The 15577-nt window shown below is 54.4% G+C and overlaps 1 protein-coding gene across 4 annotated transcripts in view; it reads left to right on the plus strand.

Annotated features, from left to right (window-relative positions):
* Positions 1-15577, plus strand: part of TTC28 (tetratricopeptide repeat domain 28) — a 696928-nt gene that overhangs the window by 630115 nt on the left and 51236 nt on the right. For all 4 annotated transcript variants that reach the window (XM_075534764.1, XM_075534766.1, XM_075534765.1 and 1 more), the window contains 5 exons: positions 1635-2158; positions 6186-6295; positions 7429-7558; positions 8886-9104; positions 10918-11083. In XM_075534764.1, the coding sequence (XP_075390879.1) occupies positions 1635-2158; positions 6186-6295; positions 7429-7558; positions 8886-9104; positions 10918-11083 (1149 nt within the window). The remainder of the gene's footprint in view (positions 1-1634; positions 2159-6185; positions 6296-7428; positions 7559-8885; positions 9105-10917; positions 11084-15577) is intronic.

Raw genomic sequence — 15577 nt, forward strand, 5'->3', positions numbered from 1 at the left:
GGTCGCTGTGAGTCACAACCAACTTGAGGGAAGTGAGTTTGGGGTCTTTGAGGGGAGGGGTTTTGGAAGAAGAAACTGAGGCCCAGAAAGACTGTGTTCATATCCCCAAGATACCATAGCACTCCAGAGATTGCTGAGGGCCAAACCCAGGGCTAAAGCAAATTCCAGTTCATGGTGGCCTTCTCTGGGGCCCCAAGGCATCCTAAATCTTCACAAGAGCAGACAGCCTCGTCTTTCTCCCTCAGAGCAGTGGGCGCGTTTGAGCTGCTGGCTTTGCAGTTAGCAGTGTAACACTTACCAGACAGCGCCCCCAATCACAAATCAAGCACACTGCTGTCCTCATCGATGCCCGCTCAGTGACCCTAGAGGACAGGATAAAACTGCCCTGTGGGTGTCTGAGACTGGAACTCTTTATGGGGAGAGAAAGCCTCATCTTTCGCTCACAAAGCAGCTGGTGGTTTCAAACTTCTGACCTTGCAGTCCAACGCATAACCACTAAGCCACCAGTCTTTAAACCCAGGAACTCACTCACATGCTACAATGAAGTTGATTCTGACTTTTAGTGACCCTATAAACAGGGTAGGACTGCCTCTGTGGTTTCTGACCCTCTTTATAGCAGTAGAAAGCCTTGTCTTTGTCCCATGGAGTGGTCAGTGGTTTTGAACTGCTGACCTTGCAGTTAGCAGCCCACTGCATAACCACTATGCCACCAGGGGCAAGCTGACTCCAAATGGCAGAGTAGAGAGAGAGTGGGAAGGGGGAAGGTGCATGAATCGTAGACTGATCTTTGCTGAACACGTGGATTTGTTCTTTAATTAGAAGGTCTGTGCCCTCTGATCACTTGGATCTCATTGTATGCTAACGGCACACCTTGTGAAGAGGTACACCTTGTACACAGGGACTCTGCCGGCACCGCCTCTATTGTTACCTATCTACTGACTCATCTGCTAGGTGGGGAGGTATGTCACCTAGCCATTCAGACTCGTGAAGTTGGCTATGGGAGTCCAGGCTCTCCCACTCCTGCACAGCCATCTCAGCAGCTGTCACCCAGGGGAGGTGCTCTTCCTCAGGGCAGGGGATCCGTGTCACCCAGGGGAGGTGCTTCTCTTCAGGGCAGGGAACTCCAGAAGATGCCATACCTGCTCCAATTCCTGTGCAGGCTTGATGGCTACTCCAGATAGGAGCGGGCCGAGGGCTCCCAGAGGGGAGGAGGCAGCGGCCAGGGCCAATGAGACCGATCACCCACCGCACACCCAAGAGAGATTTACAGCTGCCGCAAAGTGATTTCCCCAAAAGTCACCTAGGCGGCATGGAAATTGAGAGGCCTGCAGCGTGCACCAGCTCCCTTGCTATCATGGACCCTATTAATATATTTGATGTTCCCTCTGGGACGAGGAGCCTGTCCCCACCCAGACTCACAGGAAGGTCACTGAGTTGCCTTCTGAATTGCCTCCCCGATTATGAAACACCCCTGCATCTCACTCCCGGGCCCGTGATGGATTTTACCTAGAAGAGGAGTTAAGAGCCTCTCTAGCAAGTGACAGTGACAAATGCTATTCATTTTCTCATGGGGCTGGGGCTGGGGCGGGTCTGCATCTGCAAGGAGTAATGCATCTGTGTCTGCCTCCCTGCAGGGCCATGGGCAGCCTGCAGCAGGCCCTCGTCTGCTTCGAGAAGAGGCTGGTGGTCGCCCATGAGCTGGGCGAGGCCTTCAACAAGGCCCAGGCCTACGGCGAGCTGGGGAGTCTGCACAGCCAGCTGGGCAACTGTGAGCAGGCCATTTCCTGCTTGGAGCGCCAGCTGAGCATCGCGCGCGAGATGCAGGACCGGGCCTTGGAGAGTGACGCGGCCTGCGGCCTGGGTGGCGTGTACCAGCAGATGGGGGAGCATGACACCGCGCTGCAGTACCACCAGCTCGACCTGCAGATCGCTGAGGAGACCAACAACCCCACGGGCCAGGGCCGTGCCTACGGGAACCTGGGCCTCACCTACGAGTCACTGGGCACCTTCGAGCGGGCTGTCGTCTACCAGGAGCAGCACCTGAGCATCGCCGCCCAGATGAACGACCTGGTGGCCAAGACGGTGGCCTACAGCAGCCTCGGGAGGACCCACCACGCCTTGCAGAACTACTCGCAGGCAGTCATGTACTTACAGGAAGGTAGGTCGGGCTGCCTGCTGCGGGCACTCGGTCTTGCTCAGGGTCGCCTGCCTCAGGGCCACTTAGAAGGCACTCGGGGGTGCAGGTGTGAGTTGGACAGAGGAGGCCCTCTGAGGCCACATCAGCAGATCAACTCTAAAGCTAGGCGCCCCCACGGGGAGTCCCTGGCCCCAGCTCTCCCTGGAACCCAGGCTGGCATCCCCCCTGTGGGACCAGCGGTGCCAACACCTGTCCTTGCCTTGCTGGCTGAGGAGGATCTTCACAGTCAGGGAACAGTTCAGCATCCAAATGAGACAACAGGGACTCCACCCACCGCCACCCCTTGTCACCACCCATCACCCCCACAATGCCAAGCCCAATGATCTTTCTAGAAAGGGTATCCCTGGGGGCTTCCTCTAGTTAGGGGCAAAATGGAGTGAGAAGGGAAATCTCCACCCACTTTTTCAAGGCCCTCATACCCCACATTACCCATTTCCGACTCAGCTCTGCGACCCTGTCCACTATGGAAGAAGAAAATGCCTTGACTTTGCTTTTCCCGGGATCTCAAGGGACAAGGGATGCATGGGGACATCCGAGGGGCTTCAAAAAGTATGTGGGAAAAGTTGGAAGGAAAGGATGTTAGACTTTTTTCCTGAACTGGCTGGAGGCCTGTCTTAGGCTGAGTTTTCCAGAGATAAAAGCCCTCCTGAATGTATAACAAAGAATTTATGTCAAGAAAGCAGCCCATCCAGTCAGACTCAAGTTCACGGGTCAGATGCTAGCAGGAGCCTCCTCCACAATCACGCACCTGCCAGCTGGTGAAGCCAGGAGTCAAAGCGGGAAGCTGGGAGGTCACATGGTTCCATGGTCCACCGGGACACGGAGGGTGCCACATGAGCCACCAGCCCCAGACGTGAGACACAGGACCCAGTGTCTGAAGGAAGGAGAAGGGCCAAGAAAAAGAGAGATTCTCCACAGTGTCTCTCATAAGTAGACCACATCCCAAAGGAGATGTCAGTAAGACATGATCTGATTGACAGGTTGGACTATACCCCGACCTTCCCAGATTTACCAAGTTAGCACAAGTGTAACCACCACAAGGCCCCTCATAGATATCACTTCTGGTGAGGCAAAAGAGGTCTGTCAGCACCGTCTGCCCAGGGCTCCCTTGGGCCCCACAGCAGCTCCTCCTGAGGCTGACTGCCCACAGTGCTCTGGTTGGGCCCATAGTGAGTCTAATTCTAGCTGGCCCAGGAGCTGGTGGTGGCCATCCACGGATGCACACAGAAGTTCCTGCCGAGGGACACTCAGCCTCTGGCTCTCTCCACTCTTTGGGGGCTTCTGCTCCTCCATGCGCCTGCAGAGAGGGTTAGGAAGGCCACCTCCCCCACTCTGCTATGAGAGGCAACAGGCTGCTTTCAGGCCAGAGCTCTCACGGAAACTTCTCCCACACCAGTTCTCACTGTCCCCAAAAGAGGGGTATCTTTCTGTGCCCATTTTGCAGCTCAGGCAGTCAAAGCTCCAAGAAACACAGCAACCTGGTGGTGGCCAGGCAGTTGGTCAACAGTAGAGTGTGACTCAGCTCTCTGTCTAGATGCCATGTAGGCCAGGTGGAGGCAGCTGGCCCCTCCTCCTGAGCCCTGAACAGGTCTGGGGAGCAGGGAGCAAGGTGGAGGGTGGGCAAGGAGCTGGTGTTCTGCGCAGACCAAGGCCAGGCCACAAGACACCCCCAGACCTGATCTGGCTCCCATGCTGTTAGGACTGGGCTCTGTCTCCCTCAGTGCAATGATTCCGGTGCTCACCTTCCATTTCCGGAAACCTGACTGTGGGAAAATGCCAGCAGGCCGAGCACTTGGCCCATGCAGGGCTGCTGCCGGGCCGGGATCTTCTGTAGGTCCTGCAGGACTGGCTCTCAGAAGCGGCTGCAGAATCAGTGGACACGCAGAAGTGCATACTCGCTGTTCTTGTTCTTTGAAGTCTGGCAGCGTCTAGAGTCCACCAAGGTGTGTGGCAGGCACCCTCCCTCGGGCCATGCTAGCCACCTCTCAGGAGCTGGGCAGCCGCCAGCAGGCCCCTACCCAAGTACTGACTTAACGATGAGGGGCCTGTTCAGTGGGCAGCCAGCCTCCCAGGGCTGTGTCTCCCCGGCTTTGGGAGGGGCCTGGGAAAGGGCACCCCATCCCTGGGCCATAGAGTCCCAGGGTCACAGGGTGGGACCTGGCTGCTTCTTGGGGTCAGGGGATCTCAATGGACATTCCTGGTTAGAACGAACGATCTTTGCCAGCTTTCTCTCTCTCCTATTGAAGTGAGGAGCCCTTGGGTGGCACAAGCAGTTAAGCCCTGCCTATAAGCCCAAAGGTTCTTGATTCAAGCCCACCCACAGGTAACTGAGGCAAAGGTCTGACAATTTGCATGCTTGGGGTTGCCATGATTCGGAGGTGACTCTGCCACAGCAGCTGACAGTGAGTGAGCACAGAGCACATAGCCAGCCAGCTCCTGGCCAGCCGGTGCCAGGCGCCAGAGAGGTGGGAGTGGGCAGGGCAGCTGACAGACCTCTCCAGTGGACTTTTAGCCATTCAGTGCTGAGCGCCATGGCCCAGGTTGTGACTGGGTGCAGAGTCCCCCTCCCACAGGGCTCCTGGGGGCCACGTCTCCTGACTCATATTCCCTCCAGCGGGCAGGGCTGCCTGTCTTGGAGGAGTCCTGTGGTTAGCAAGTTGAAGTTTGAATGACCAGCTGTGCTGGGCTGTGTTCCTGTTCCGTGAAGGGATTGCCAACCGTGACTAACTTGCAAGGGTTATGACCCAATGACACCGAAGGACAGAAAGAGCCTTGGTGGCATGTGGTGGTTCCACATTGGGCTGTGACCGGAAAGGCCACAGTTCAAAACTGCCAGCTACTTCTCGGGAGTTGCGCGGAGCTTGCTTTCTATTCCTCTAAAGAGTTTCTGGATTGGAAAGCTAAGGAACATTTCTACCCGGTCCCATGCGACCATACGACTGTTTAAACGACTCAGCAACACCCCCTCACCCTCATCCACGCACCCCTCCCCCACTCCTTTCTATCTCTTCTCCCTCCTGTAAACTACCATCTTCCCCCCGCCCAAGTCAATACCCATCGACCGGCCGCCTCGCCCATTGCTGTATCCTCCCCCCTTGCCCTCCCCACTTTGACAAACTCCGAAGCATGTTCCACTTGCCTAAATCTCAGTGTCCTTCCCCGCGTGTGACAGTGGTCTCGTATAACATCGGACCCTTTGTAACGGGCTGTGTCACTCAGGATGTTCTCCGGGTCCAGCCACACCAAGAGGGGCTTCGTGGTTTCCTCACAGGGTGTGAGACCCATGTGTCTGTGTCTGCTCTTCCACGATGGGCATTTGGGCTGTTTCCTTCTTCTTGCCTTTGTGACCTGTGCTGGGATGCACACGGACAAGCACTGGTCTGTTGGTGTTACGGCTCTGATTGTGTTTGGGTATAGCCAGCAGAGGGATTGCTGGGTCGTCTGGGACTCCATTCCCAGTGGCCCCTTCGTGCTTTCCGCAGCCGCTGTACAGATTTATAACCCGACCCACAGCAGTGTGTGAGAGCTTCAATCTCCGGCATTTGTTATTTTCCGGGGGTTATAAATTTTTTTTTGACTTCTGTATTTGATTGTGGACCAGTCTGGAAAGTGTTTTGCCTGCCAGAGCAGTGGATTTGAGATATTCACACATTCAGGCAGGAGTTTTCATTTGCAGGGCTCTGGTTTCCATCTGCCTGCCCTGTGAAGTTGACGTCCACCAATCCAGGTGGACCCTGTACCCCGCAGGCCTGTTTTCAAAAAACAAAAAATGAAATTGTGGGTTGGTTGGGGCATGACCGAGCTTTCCCGAGAAGGCGCCAGCAACACAGGAAGGGAAGAAGCCACCTATGCCTGGGCCAACTTTGCTCCCAGCCCTGTTGGGAGCTCCTTTAGGTCCAGCCAATGAAGGCGGACTCTGCAGGCCACCTTGGCCCGGTGGAACTGCCCACCGCACATGTCTCCTTAAAATTCTCCCATCTGCTTCCAGGTTTAAGACTCGCCGAGCAACTGGGCCGCAGGGAAGACGAAGCCAAAATCCGCCATGGCCTTGGCCTCTCTCTGTGGGCCAGTGGAAACTTGGAGGAGGCCCAGCACCAGGTGAGGAGGTGGATCCCTGTGCCAAGTGGATATTTCCAGAAGCCATGGGAGAACTGGGGTCACCATCCTAGCATTTGCCAGTGGCCAGCTGCCTGCCCAGAAGTGTTCACCCATTAAGTAAAGACTCTTGCTCACGCGTCTGAATGAGTTCTCAGTAATTTCTCTGGAAGTCTTGTGTTAAGTGCTGCCATCGCTCATTAAACCTTCATGTGAAAATAGCATGCACTCCGAGATGGCACCGAGTAGTCACCCACGGCTCCGCTGCTATGGTAGTTAATGTGCTGGTAGATTTCTAGCTCTATCAGGAGACACACTTCCCCACTCTTCTCCCATCCCCTCCCTCCTCCTCTCATTTTCTCCCACAACAAGTTCATCTTCCCGCGTGGGTCCAAATAGAAGTCTGTTAGCAGGCTGGCGCGGGAGGTTAGAACTGTACCAAGTTCCGAGTTGGCACCATCTAAAAGGACTCACTTATTTGGTGAGTCCAAGTGCAAGTCCTGACTGCGGAACAAGACAAGCAGGGACGGGAGAAGTCAGCCGAAGTGCCTCTCTTGTTCCATGTGGAACAGTAGAGAATGAATCCTCTCGTTCCAGGGCTGTAGTCACGTGGCTGATAACAGAAAGGTCCGTGGTTTCAGCCCACCAGCCCGCCCCGCAAGAGGAAGAAGAGGCTCTCTGCTCCGGTGAAGGTTGGCAGCCATAGAAACCCCATAGAGCAGTTCTACTCCATCCTGTCGGGTAGCTCAATTAAAAACAAACAGACAAAAACACCCTGTCAGCAAGTTGATACTGACGCATAGTCGGAATCCTAGCGATTCACAGGGACCCTGCAGGATGGGGTAGACCCTCCCTTGTGGGTTTCTGAGAGACTGACTCTTCAGGGGAGTAGAAAGTCTCAGCTTTCTTCCTAGGAGCAGCGAGGGGTTTCAAACTTGCTGACCTTGCGGTTAGCAGTCCAGGGCACAGCCACCAGCCCCCGGGGCTCCTCATAGGATGGCTAGGCAGCGGAACTGGCTGGAGAACAGTAAGTTTGGTGCGGGTTCCGGTGCACACCAGCATGTGAGTAGAAGCCGGCTCTGGTCTCTGTGCCGTGGGCCTGGGGCAACAGTCCTTCTCTTGTCCCCTGCTTGCAGCTCTACAGAGCATCCGCCTTGTTTGAAACGATCCGGCACGAGGCACAGCTGAGCACAGACTACAAGCTCTCCCTCTTCGACCTGCAGACCTCCTCCTACCAGGCCCTGCAACGCGTGCTGGTCAGCCTCGGTGAGAGCAGTGGGCACTCCAACTGGGGGTGGTAGCGGTGTGTGTGTGTGTGCATGTGCGTGTGCATGCGCCCCAGGCTCTGTGACAACCCTCCCAAGCCTGTGTCTGTCCTTCCTCCTGGGCCTCCCCACCCCTGCAGGCCCTGCTCCTTGACCCAGCGGGAAGAGGTGGTCTCTGAGGCTGGCGGTAGTGTTGCAGGAGATGCAGGGGGCTTTCCGCTACATATGCACTCAAGCTTCCACCGAAAGATGCATGGTGTCATTGTGTTCGTTGTCTGTGATGACAACTTACTATCAATTATCATCACAGTGTTAAGTGTCTAGCATTTGGGGGCCAGTTTTCCAATGTGCATGGAAATAGTACCTGCTATTTCCATTAATAATGTATTAATGTAAAAGAAAATATTTACACACACACACACACACCCCTCCTGCTCTCTCCTGACATCCATGACAGAGCAGAGGGGAAGCCAGGTACCCTAGAGCTGTGGCATCCAGTCCACCCCTCTGGACACCCATTTCCACCCCACCACACCTGCACATCTTTGATCCTAATTCTGTCACCCATTCATGTGTGCAAGGGGCTCCAGCAGCTCGGGGGGAAATTCCATTCTCTCTTTATTCTACATTTCCACAAACTCGCTGAAGCCCCTGTGTATCCGTTTATGTCTGCCCTCTGTGGACACGCACAGGCCACCGCACGGTAAACCTGCCTGTGGTTTTGCCCTTGTTCTGTGTGTCTATAGCGCACATCAGCTTTTTGACTTGGCTCCCTTAAAGTCTGCGTGAGGAACCTTTTTTCTGCCAAGGGCCATTTGGATATTAAGTTAGCCTCCTCCATCTGGTCACACGTTTAACGAACTCACCCCTCATGCGGCAGTGGGCACTGCTTCCTTTGGTGAGGCATGTGAGCTTGGCTGGTGTTGATCAGCCCCCACCCCGGCCTCCAGGAAATGAGAGGGAAGGCTGGCGTGATAGGTAAAGGCAGGCCCTGGCAAGCAGGGAGAGGGGAGTGTGGGCTGGGTGGGGTGACACAGTCCATCTTGAGGGACTGGAAGGACAGGAGACCTGCCCACATTGCTGTCATCTGTGCGAGCCAGAGAGGGCAGTCCCCAGAGAGACAAGACTAGGGGCTGGGGCCAGACTCAGCCCAGAACTTGGACCAGAGATGGGCAGGCACAGGAGGAGGACCTATTTTGTGCTGCTAGCCCATGGTTTAAGGGTCAGGGGGAGGGCTGGTCTAAAACCAGGAGGCCATATGAGTGGACCCCGCCCCCTCGGAGGTGCTCTTCTGAGCCGGCACTCACAAGGGCCCTTGTGTCTCTTAGGCCATCACGATGAAGCCCTGGCCGTGGCGGAGAGAGGACGGACGAGGGCCTTCGCTGACCTTCTTGTGGAGCGACAGACAGGACAGCAGGACTCAGACCCCTACTGCCCAGTCACCATCGATCAGATCTTAGAGATGGTTAACAGCCAGAGGGGCCTGGTGCTCTACTACTCGCTGGCTGCCGGCTACCTGTACAGCTGGCTTCTTGCTCCAGGGGCAGGTGAGCGCTCAGGGGAGCAGGGTCACTAAGCCGCCAACCTGGGCCTGTCTGATGTATAGAGTTGGAAGGAGGTGTATCATCACAGAGAAGGCCAAGGTGCTGACACCAGCTTCCGCTGCCCCTCAGCCACCGTGGGCATGCCACAGGGCGACAGTCTCTCTCACCCCCGAGTGGGAAAGCCATCTTTGAGGAAGACGGGGAGTCCAGGGCTATTGTCCGACAGAATCCAAATGAAGTGTGAGGCTTAACATTTCTGGCTTTTGCAGAACCCGTTTTCAACCAATTCTATTGTGAGTCTAGTCCAGGCCTAAAGATCCTAGCTTTAGAGATGCCCTGGTGGTGTAATGGTTACATCTTGGGCTGCTCACCACAGTGTCGGCAGTTTGAAACCACCAGCTGCTCCTCGGCAGCAAGAAGAGACTCTCTTCTCCTGTAAAGAATCATCCTCTTGGAAACCCACCGGGGCAGTTCTACCCTGCCACGTGGGGCCGCTGAGAGCCAGCATCCTCTCCATGGCAGTGAGTTTGGGTTTTGGGGGTAACAGTCTCAGTGCAGTTCAGACCCAGGGTCATGGCTTTGTCTGGTAAACTACAGATGGCTCTGATCAAAGGTTACCAACTGGGGAAGTGGGTCTGATGGCTGGAAATCTTGAAGAGCAGGCTCCTTGTGCATCTGCAAGCCCATTTCACTCAAGCTCACCCACCAGAGAGAACTGACAAGTTTTTCTTGATGGTTTCTGTCCCTTTGATTTAAAAAAGAAAAGGATGGCTGGTGACAGTTCCCAGCTCACAGGGTCTGGGGCTCCATGCCTCTGATGTATCCGTCCCCACCCCCACCCCCACATCTTTACGGTTCTTTGACAAAGAAAACTCTGGGTTAGAGGACAAGATTGGTACCTGGGGTGGGGGTGGGAAGTAAAGCTTTTTCTCACTGTGGTTGTTACCTTGGGGGAGGGGCTGAGTGGAAAACTTGACAAGTGAGCCATCCAGACCCCTGCAGTAATGAGCTCTGTCTGATGAGGTCCTGTTGTTTGTCCTCCCAGCATCCGTCTCTGCTCTTAATGAGCTCGATAATCTAATCAAAGGCCTGGCCTTTCCCCATCCCGGAACATGGGGACACGGGGACACATCCGTGCTAATCCACTGCTGCCCCACAGCCAGCGTTACTTTTCCCCCTTCCGTTAATCCACTAGTGATCGTTGACCAGTGCATCTTATTTGAAAAATGATTTTAAATGTTTTTCCTCTGGCCGTTAAGCTATATGAGATCCCTGATGCGGAAGTGGTTACACGTTGGGTTGCGATCTGCAAGGTCAGCTGTTGGAAACCACTCAGCCACTCTGTAGGAGAAAGAGGAGGCTTTCTTCTCCTGTAACAGTTACAGTCGCGGAAACCCACAGGACGGTTCTGCCTGTCCTAGAGGAAGCTATGAGCTGGCGTCGGCTCCGTGGCAAAGAACTTGGTTTTGTTGTTGTTGTTTTTCCCAAGTGAAATACAGGTCATGGGGAATGCCAGTGATATTTGTAATTCCATTTGAAACCTCCTCATATTTAGACTGACTTTTTTTTTTTAACTTAAGGTTTAACCAAGGTTTCTTCAGATTCCCCCTTTGTGAGAATTTCCCTCTGCAGTTAACACCTGCCCTTCCTGGAAGGAGGCGGCTCCTCATTGGAGCTCCTCTATTTGAAATCTACATGAAGCCTCCACAGTGGTTCCAGAAGCGGAGTCTTGAGCTCCCAGGTGTCAGCACTACCCTGACGCTTCCCGCCTCACCCACCCACGCCCACGTCATGGGCTCTGCCTCCCTCGTTCCAGGGATCCTCAAGTTCCACGAGTACCATCTGGGAGACAGCGCTGGGGAAAGCCCCGGGGACTTCCAGGTGGGCAGCAGTGCCACCCTTCCGTCGGCCACCAGCTCGGCCCTGGAGCAGCACATCGCCAGCGCCCGGGAGGCCCTGGGAGTGGAGTCCTACTACTCCAGGTACTGAACGTGCGGGCACTGTCTGTGGGGAAGGCGGAGCGGGTGGGAGACACCTTTGGAAATCCGTGCTGCTTCCCGATAGAGCCCCATCCAGCCATCCTCCATTAAGGGGTTTCCTAGACCGTGCCCACAGAGCCGTGCTTGTGGAATTAACCTGCCAGTTCATTAAGATGGTCCTGGCTGTCAAGCTGTAAACAGGTTTGTACTAAAGTCAAGCACTTGTGTTGGGAGTACTTGAACTAGCTCTGCGTGCTGAGGCGGGAACGTCTTTTTGCTGAAAGTGTGCGCTTAGGAAAACAGTCTACATTTTCTCAGAATGGGTGATTTTTTTTTTCCATCTAAGAAAATAGGTTTGCAAATGCCTGCTTCTGGGGGAGACTGAGAGAAGAGGGTACCTGGGAGCATAAGCAGAGTCTCCGGGCATTGGGCCCCACATGCAGTGTTTAACTAGGGTCCAAAAGATGCATCTGTCAGAAAATCCATTTTATTTGCTGGTTTCAGGCTCTCACAATGTCTGCTGGTGTCCTTCGTGATCGTGTGTTTAATGGTTCACAAGAGGCAAAATCACTGATACATCTGTAGGTGAGAGAGAGAGAGATTTCGAGAAAATGGCTCACCTGGTTGTAGAAGCAGTCAAGTTCAGGCAGGTTCCAAGAACACAGATCAGCTGTTTGTCTGGAAGCTTCTCCCGAGGAATCTAAGATCCATAGGCTGGTGATTGTCGAGGCAGGGTCAACCTGAGTAAGGATGTTACCTCCTGTCCGAATCATCTTACAACAGATTGGCAGTGGTTACATTGTGTTAGGTCAGGTTCTAGTGGACTACTAGGTGTTTGCCAAACTACTGAGACTCCCGGCCCACCCAAGTCGACACCAAACCTAGCTATCACAATAGCCGTGGCCATCCTGAGAAGCTGCTGTGAGCACTGTAGAGACACTGACCCAGGTTCCTGAGTGTGTTGTGTTCATTGCCAGCAGCTCTCGGTCTTTGGAGTACCTATGCTGTTTTGGGGGAAGGGCTCTTGAGTGAAAAATAGTCACCAGGTTACATAATGCCAAGATTGACCTGGGCTGGTGGGGTCATCTCGTCACGTAACAGATATCAGCTCTGACTTGGGACTTGCTGACAGCCATGGGCGAGCCAGGACCAGAAAGCATCTAGATCTCACCCAGTCACCCAGGCCAATGCTTGTCCTGTTTCTAACGATCAAAATTAGCATTCTGCTTCACGAAAATCACCATTGCGTGCAAGATGGTGCTCCCGAGCTTCCCACTCTGTGAAGCAGAACCAGGTGAGCCACACGCACTGTCTTGTCCTGCTTCCCAGTGACTGCTGTGTGCCCTGGAGCAGCCCATGCATCCCCCAACTCTCAGTGTGTGTGTGGGGGGGGGCACTCATAGGAGCCTGGCAGTATGCCAACTCAGGAACTTGTCATTTAAAGCACAGAACAGATTAGATTGGGACTTGTAGAGTTCCTTCTAGAGACAGAGAGGTGCTGGGGCCACTGTGATTAAACCACGGGCTGAGCAAAGACGGCATCACATAGGCAAAGCAGGTGTGTGTGGGTGTGTATGTGTGTGTGGGGGGGTGATGGTGGTAAATACTGTCAGCCGCAGATGCACAGAAGGGCAAGGCATACTCGGGTGATGCTTCCTGGGACCCTGTCAGAGCGAGAGGAAATCTCATCAACACAGTGTGTCAAAGCTGCCCCGGCAAGGCTGTTCTGCAGTGGATAGTGGCATGTGGCCATCGTGTTCCCTCCCCCTTGCCGCCTCCCACAAGTCTTTGTGTGTTGACTGTGCCCAGGACACTGTGCTAGATGTCAGGGCTGGAGTGATGGAAAAGCTGACTTAGGCCTTTCCTTGTGGGACTGGAAGGCAATGCTCCAGCGGAAGTCCAGGGCGCCACGAGGCTCACAGGCAAGATGCAGAGCAGGAAACCTGGACTGGGAGCTGAGGAAGTGTCCCCGCAGCGGGGAGATGAGCTGAATGCAAAACCAGAGGAGAGGGGGCTTCACTGAGTTCATGGACAAATGGATTTGAAAGACTCTTATCACAATCCATACATATACATACATCAATTGTATAAAGCACATCCATACATTCCCTGCCCCAATCATTCTCAAAGCATTTGCTCTCCACGTAAGCCCTTTGCATCAGGTCCTCTTTTTTTCCCCACCAACTTTTTAAAGCCCCCTTGTCCCCCTGCCTTACCCTGCTCAGGCCTCAGGCATCTTGCTCAACCTTCCTGGGCATTGCTCAAGTTAGCAGATTAAGAAGGTCCACCAAGAACTGGAATTGAGGCTTACACAGCTCAGCATAGCAAGGGCAGTGAGAGATGGCTCCAGACAGTCTGAGGCTCAGAGCCCTGAGACACAGCGCTAGGTCTCTCAGTGTGGGAGCCACCATACTGATCCTCCAGGTGACCAAGGGGAACTGCCTGCCATTGGAAGCATCCACCCGCTAAAGGTGATGGCGTGTGCATGGGGTCTGCTCAGGCCAAGCCAGCCAGACAAAGGTTTGAGTTTACAGTGCGTGTTTATGGAGTTACTCAGACTTCTGGTTGCATTCTGAATGAGGGTAGTCCAACTGGGAAGCTGCTTGCTGAGCCTCTCGCCCGGGCCATGGAGGGTGCTGAGCCCAGACATCACACAGAAAGAAGCGCTGGGACTGTTGGTCTCCCCACTGCCCACACGCAGCAGAAGCCTCAGTTGTGAATCCACTTTTATCAGCAAGACGATGAGATGTCTGAACAAAGCTGCAGTTTCACTCTGCCTCCCTGGGTGTGGGCATTGGTCCCAGAACCCCTGCCCAACCCCCAACCAAAATAAAAAACCAGATTCGCTGCCATCGAGTCAGTTCCAACTCCGAGAAACCCTATAGGACAAGGTAGAACTGCCCCTGTGTGCTTCTGAGACTAGAAATCTTTATGGGAGGAGAAAGCCTCATTATTTTCGTGAGGAGCAGCTGGTGGTCTTGAACTGCTGAACTTGTGGTTAGCAACCCAATGTGTAACTCACTATGCTCCCAGGGCTTCTGAGAGGCTCCCAGGGAGGTGGCAGTTGAGCAGGGGGCCCAGGAAGTATGAGGAGAGAAGCAGGACTGGGGCTCCTGCCAGGTGAGGACACGGGAGAAAGAAGGCCCAGAGGAGCCCCGGGGGTTGTGGGTGGTCGACTGGCTGCCCTTCTCTGCTGGAACTGTGGCCCCCACCAAGTTCTGTGCTATCCAGTCAGGCTTGTTCTTCATACAGGAGTCCTGTCTTGAGGTGCCCCTCCATTTCTGACTTGGCTGGGTTCCAGAAGGACCCACCTACTAAGTAGATGGAAGCCTGAGACTTAGCCCTGTCAATCTGAGGGGAACAAAATAAAGCTGATGTTGGCGGGTCCGTGACTGGGGTATTGCAGAGACCCCTGAAGCTGTGCAGGGAGCGTGCCACTGACTGGGTCTTCTGCCCCTGACTCCTTCACCTGGGTGCCATCCAGAAGGCTGAACGTGAACGACTTCTGAGGCTTTGGTAGGTAGGCTGCTTAGTGCAGATCAGCAGCTTTCCACAGTGCTGGCAAGTAACCTGGCTTCTCCTTCTCCACAGACTTCTCAACCCCCACCCCCGTTGTCTTCCATGCACTTTGTAAACAGCAGGGTTCTGGGGGCAGCGAGGCGACAAGCCCTGGTGGGTGGCTGCATGCGGGAGAAAGACGTGGTGATCAGCACTCATACAGGTCACAGCCTGGGACACCAGCGGGGCGACGGTCTGACGGCCCTGGAATTCACCCCGTGTCTGCGTCCATAGCCGGAGCACAGCACACCGTACTCTGTCAGACCCACAGCTCACTGCCCGGTCAAGACTCCCTCGGATGTGTGCCCAGTCGGCACCAGCCCACAACCATTCCTCTGGGTGAGCCCAGGGTTGCAGCCAGCTCCTTGAGGGTTTGCCTCTTTTTCGCTGCCACTCTACCTGTCTCCTGATGGCATGTCCAAAGTACGTGAGAAGGTCTCACGATCCTTGTTTCTAAGGAGCATTCTGGGTCTACTTCTTCCAAGACAGATCTGCTTGCTTTGTCACCAAAACCAAAAACCAGACTCCTAGAAGACAGCACTCTCTGCCAGCCCCTGGACTCCCCCACCTTCTCATGAGCTGTCCAGCCTTCACGCGCACATGAGGTGCTTGAAAATACCAGGGCGGGCAGGCGCATCAGTCCTCAACGTGACGGCTTTGCTCTCCGGTATTTTAAAGAGGTCTCGTGCAGCAGCTTTGCCTGATGCAATATGTCGTTTGATTTCCTGACCGCTGGTCCATGTCTGTTGATTGTGGGCCCACGCAAGATGAAATCCACAACAACTTCAGCCTTTTCTCCATCGAGCATGCGCTTACCAGTGGTCTAGTTGTGTGGGTTTTTGTTTTCTTCACACTGGGTTGTAATCCTTACTGAAGGCTTCAGTCCTTAAACTTGATCAGCAAGTGCTTCAGGTCTTCCTCACTGTCAGCAGGCAAGGT

Source organism: Tenrec ecaudatus, chromosome 16, assembly GCF_050624435.1.
Source record: "Tenrec ecaudatus isolate mTenEca1 chromosome 16, mTenEca1.hap1, whole genome shotgun sequence".
Lineage (NCBI taxonomy): Eukaryota > Metazoa > Chordata > Mammalia > Afrosoricida > Tenrecidae > Tenrec > Tenrec ecaudatus.